The 5855-nt window shown below is 31.9% G+C and overlaps 2 protein-coding genes across 2 annotated transcripts; one reads left to right on the top strand and one right to left on the bottom strand.

Moving 5' to 3' along the window:
* Window positions 1–235: 235 nt before the first annotated feature.
* On the top strand, window positions 236–2265 carry TfIIS (RNA polymerase II elongation factor). The gene is made up of 6 exons (XM_065359234.1): window positions 236–481; window positions 693–873; window positions 947–1159; window positions 1230–1444; window positions 1516–1662; window positions 1750–2265. Exons 1-6 carry the CDS (start codon window positions 416–418, stop codon window positions 1828–1830), a joined length of 903 nt encoding a protein of 300 aa, XP_065215306.1. The 5' UTR covers window positions 236–415; the 3' UTR covers window positions 1831–2265.
* A 383-nt stretch (window positions 2266–2648) lies between these two features.
* l(2)34Fc (lethal (2) 34Fc) lies at window positions 2649–5651 on the bottom strand. Its single transcript, XM_065359235.1, has 4 exons — window positions 5494–5651; window positions 3127–3461; window positions 2948–3036; window positions 2649–2863 (listed from the first exon to the last, which is right to left on the bottom strand). Exons 2-4 carry the CDS (start codon window positions 3448–3450, stop codon window positions 2794–2796), a joined length of 483 nt encoding a protein of 160 aa, XP_065215307.1. The 5' UTR covers window positions 3451–3461; window positions 5494–5651; the 3' UTR covers window positions 2649–2793.
* Window positions 5652–5855: the final 204 nt, after the last annotated feature.

A 5855-nucleotide genomic window follows, 5' to 3' on the forward strand; every position in this document is an offset into this window, starting at 1 on the left:
GGTCACACTGATTAAAACACGTTTTTCGAAAAATCGACTTGCAGAAAGCCAAATTTTTTTATTGAAAACTTCGTATTTTCACAACTGCGAACGAAACTCTAGCTCTTTAATGATCAGACTCGTTCTTTTTGTTTCTGAACTATCCAAGCACCATATGAAGACCGAAAAACTTCGATGAACAAAGTCGTTCATTGAACGTTTATAAAAATCTTGTACGCGTTGTGAAAGTAACTTCCTCCATAATTGTCGAATGGCTTCCGCTTTGTTTATAAATCAACTTTCTGTTACGGTTACCGATTACTGGAAAATCAAAACTCTCGATTAATTAATTACTTTCTCCAACTATTTATCTGAATTTCGTGCGCTGTTTTGTCGAAGAAATTCTATTACGACAGTGTCAACGACAATTCAAAAGATGACGATAGAGGAAGAAGTGATCAAGATTCAGAAAAAACTGAATAAAATATCCGCAGAGGGATCGGTAAATCTATTTTTATGAACCTTTTATTCCCTAGCCCGATGCATTGCGAATACATCTATTATTAAGTACCAGTATGCGTGTTTCATGTTACGACGTAAATTTGACGCTCTTTGATGTATTCGGAATATGTGAAAGTTTTCTGTAATCATTTACGATCGCAGTTTAGCGCCAAATTGATAAAAATCTGAATGTGCATATGTCATTTTTTCAGACTCAAGATGGAGCGCTTGATCTGCTCAAAGCATTGCAGGAGTTACCGGTGAATTTGGATATCTTAACGAAAACTCGGATCGGAATGACCGTAAATACATTGCGAAAATCTAGTTCAGATGATGAAGTGATCAGCCTATCCAAAAGTTTGATAAAGAGTTGGAAGAAGTTCTTACAGACCGGTTTGTATAATCAGTGCAGTAGGTATTTTCTCATAACTCAAAAATTGACTAATTTCGCCTTGTATGATTTTAGGCAATAGTAAAGATTCTTCATCGAATAGTTCGTCAAAGTCTAAAGATTCCAAAGATTCTGATGAAAGTAGGGAATCAGAAAAAGAAAAAGAGAAGGAAAAGGATAGAGAAAGAGAGAGAAAGCAATCGGTTTCGTTTCCTCCTTCAAATACTACCGATTCAGTTCGTCTGAAAAGTCGCGAACTATTAGCTAATGCTCTGAGAGCCGGAAAAAGTAAATTTCTCTCAATTTTATTATTCGTCGTTTATATTCGTCGATTTTCATTGTAAATTTTGTGATACAGCCGCCGAAGATTTGGAAGGATTAGCGTCGCCTGAAGAATTAGCCGATGAACTAGAAGATGCTATATTCAACGAATTTCGAAATACCGATTCTAAGTACAAAAACAGAATTAGAAGTAGAATTGCAAATTTAAAAGATCCTAAAAACCCATCGTTGAAAAATAACTTTTTAAATGGAGCCATTCCACCGACTAAATTAGCAGTGATGACAGCAGAGGTGTGTAGTGCGAAAGTAATTTATAGCTGGATTTCTGTACGTAGTCTAAGTAAATGTATTTTATCACGCAGGAAATGGCTAGTGATGAAATGAAATGCCTTCGTAACCGTTTCGTTAAAGAATCCATTGACGATGCCCAACTAGCCACCGTTCAAGGCACCAAAACTGACTTACTTAAATGCGGTAAATGTAAACAACGAGACTGTTCTTATAATCAGGTAATTTTTATTGATTTCAATGCATTAAGACTTTCCCTGTCATACAAATTATGTACTATTTATGTTTTGTATAATTTTCATTCGCAGGTACAAACCAGAAGTGCCGATGAACCTATGACCACTTTTGTCCTGTGTAATAACTGCGGTAACAGATGGAAGTTTTGTTAATTCATTGTCACGTGTTTTTTTTTGTAGCGTCGCTCGCTTATTTTGTATCCTTTTCTTGGTTTTCGATATTTTAAATATTTCATTTTACACGCGCCTAGTTTCTGTTACTACAAATGTTCCCAAATTTGTGATTGTAATTACTCTCGAAAAGTATAAGTGTTGGCTAAGTTTAATTCGTTGATTAGTAATAATGCGAAGATTTGTTTTAAGCGTGTTTTTTCTATCTATGTGTAAAATGTAAATTTTTGGTAAACTTCGTTACTATAAATAGAAAACCTAATTGGATTACCTATCCCAGAAGGATATTGGAACGACTACACTTTCCAAAAAATTGTCGATATTTTCATCTCTTTGTATGATTTCTGTCATTGTGTTATCATATTATCAGAAGCCTGGATGCTTTTATGACCTACAATTATATATCATTGTGGATTTTTTTTATTATTTTCGTTTCATCCGTCTCGTTCAAAATTGCAGGTTCGCAAGCTTATTCAACCGGTTGATTTTCTTTTCTTATCTAGGTATTCGATATTTTTTAATTTTCATTTTCAACAATTAATTGCCTTTATTGTTATTTATGGCTTGCGATATTATTCATCTGTGTCTTTAAGAAGCGATAATTTTCGAAAAATTGCTTTCGAACTGTATGGTTGGAGTACCATTTGTCAAATTGATATTACCTATGTCGTATATGCTCCAAGATCTCAGTTCGAGATTTATAATAGCTATGAATGGTGTAATCGTTATGTAGAAAGTATCATCTTTGTAAAGTATCTTGTTCTTGTATTCTGTGTATAAAATTAATGATTAAAAAAAAATGAAAAATCGAAAACACGTTTTTTCATTTGTATCTTAAAATTATTACAAAATTGTAATGATTATAAAAAAAAGTATTCGTCTTAATTTAAACCTTACGAAGTAGGTACATCCAAATATTACGAGTATCGCACGGATATTTTCATCTTAGACAACTTCGAATTGTGGCGATTTTAACTGAGTCCAGAAAATAGGAGCCGATTTGACAACAGTTCCTCTGAAATGACGACATAGTTAATTGTAAGACAGGAAGGAACGTACATTTTTTGATACGAATAAGTAATTGAATAGATTTACTTACATGCAAACAGCTGTTCCTTTAAATCCAGCAGGTTTCCATTTGAATACAAGCGAATATTTGTCTGTGGCGTTACGATGAGTAAGAGCATTCTAGAAATGAAAAAAAATGTCAGAACAGATCATTCGAACTATTTACATGCTCACGAACCGATAAAGATAGGTTTAATACTGCAAACTTACGTCTTTTCCTGGAGCACAGTTCAAAGTCTGACCCGAAGGATGGCTTTCAAATTTACCAACCGGTACTCCTTGGGAATTTCTGCATTGCAACAGGAATCCTTTGAATACTTCAGTACCTTCGATAGTTACATCGATTTTTTCACTACTTCCGATGCTGAATTTACTGACAGATATTTTATAAGGTGACGGAGGCAGTTGAGGTTTGGCGTTGAGATGTTTTGGTTTCATGTCCACGCAAACACCTTCTGGTGCACCGGTTTCGAATCCATAGTAGAGATCGACGAGTATTAAAAGTACAAACGATAAAGCTGAGACTTTGAACATTTTCAAATTATCTAAAAATTAAAATTAAAACGGTTTAAATTTACTTGAAAGTATACATTTTGGTTTCATAAAGAGCTACGTTAACGCTGAATTAATTGATAAGCTACTTATGGTTCTTCATTCCTTATTGCGGTAATTTTGAAATTTTAACAGCGTGCGATTCTTCTTATCAGATGTACGGTTTTTTTGATGCGTCGATAAGATTTCATTCATCGAGGTGGGCTTTTAGATTATGGGTTAAAGAACTAGGCAACTTTTAATTTCAATTTTAGGCCTATTAAAATTTATATTCTAATAGGTATTGTGAATAGGTACCTACATAGAAAAAATAATCATTACAAAATTTTTTTTTACTATACTTAGAGATGAACGTAGAACTTCCCCAGGGTTTCTTACGTAGCGTGATTGTCATTTAGACCTTCATTTGCTCAAATAAACTGTTAAAGAAGATGTTTTCATTCCAGTTTTTCGAAGAATTAATACAATAATTGCTTAATTCCTCGAAATAATAAACGTCAAATCCCAACTACAGGTTCCTACTTTAGCATTATCGTTTTTAATTAAGCATAATTAATACTATAATGTGCCTATTTGCGTATGTACATAAGATTTTTTACACCATTTTACTTTTTCATTAATAATGCAGTAAGTAAATAATTTATTCGAAACAATTACAATGCGAAGATTTATAATTGCACATGCTCGAAATGTACCGAAGTAAGGTTACGGTAATCGCTGAAGCATACGATCGTCGAAGCTTTTCAGGTGATGAGGTGAACAATACTAACAATACATAGACATTGACCGTTTTTTTTTCTCACAGTGGCTGTTGGCAAATGTTGACCGGTATAATTTGCGTCAATATACTTATACATATGTACAATTTACATTTTTTTGTAAACTCGACTCAATGCACTGAAATGAATGAAATGATCCTCATCACATAAACATAGGCTATACCTATACTATAGAATGTAAAGAAATCCGGTATTGTTGTGAAAAAAATTGATCGTCATAAATAGGTTTCAATCTGATGTAATTTTGATAATCTTTAATAGACCTAGTTTTGGTTGCATAAAATATACATTATTTTCGTAGGTATGTGTATCGTATATGTTACAGTATGTGTAACTTGTATAGGTAGGTATTTCTTATATCAAGTTTAAAACGATTGTCAGCAAATCAGAACATCATAGAGGTGTTTAGGTTGCCTAATTTACCATCTTTTAAATTTTAAAAGAAGTAATTTTACGATTAAATGAAACTTGGTTTCATATATTTTTAAAATCGAAATCTAGGCACCTACAATTATATCTATCAAGTGTTTTAAAAAAGAAAAGTAGCCACTTCGAATCTTATTTTATTATTTATATTATTACCTGCTACATAACTTGAGTTTTTTTTTTTTTATTTTAATGAAACACAAAACACAGTTAACAAATTTGAAAGTAACCACTTCAAATTTTATTATTACCAGTACCAGCTAATCTATGTTCTTTTTTTCAAAAACAAATAAATGAATAAAAATAACTGTCCCGTAGTACCTATACGCTTGGAAAATCAAAAGGCACTGCATATTTGGACCGCATAATTTTCAATAAAAACTCAGTTTTTTTAAACTCAGATGTCCTAATTTCCACAAAAAAATTGGAATGGTGGTTTTGAACATTTTACAATTAAAAATAGCATACAATTTTCCAAAAAAAAAAAAAAAAAAATGGGCGTAAGTACAGTTTTTTTATTTTTTATCAAATAAGTAGGTACGTGTGAAAATTTTTATTATGTGGTAAAAAATCGAGAATATATAATTTCAAGTTAAAAACTAAAATTTGTTGGTAAAAGAAATCGTGCAGATTTTTTTTTTCATTCAAAAATTATGCATTTGTTTGATTTTTTTTAAAAAGTTGCTCGACATAGGGACACTTTTTTTCAAATTCAAAATTTACAATATAATTATCAATCAATAAATTGATTGCATAAATTACTGCTAGACATTTAATTAGGCACTGTACTTATTTCTAGATTAACTAGGTAGGTACTTACTTGTTGAACGAAAAACCGCGAAATTGATGCGACCGATTATGTAACCGAATAGACAATAATATGAATTAATACAGTAGCAGTACTAGACAGTAAGTGTGCTATTAACGTATGTATTGAGGACAACTAGAATCTTTGTATTTTCTTTGACGATGCATATGATGATGAGAACCAGTTGCTGATAGTGGGAGAATTCGAGTTATCTACAGCTGAAGTTAATTAATATATTAGATATATTTTATAATTTAGGTATAACTATGCATTTTTCATTCGTATTCCGCTAATTGTCCATTAATAAATTACGTTGACTTTCTTTCAGCTACACGTTGCTCATCAAGATGTATGAGCTTCTGAGAATAGTGAGT

This window comes from Planococcus citri, chromosome 3, assembly GCF_950023065.1.
Source record: "Planococcus citri chromosome 3, ihPlaCitr1.1, whole genome shotgun sequence".
NCBI lineage: Eukaryota > Metazoa > Arthropoda > Insecta > Hemiptera > Pseudococcidae > Planococcus > Planococcus citri.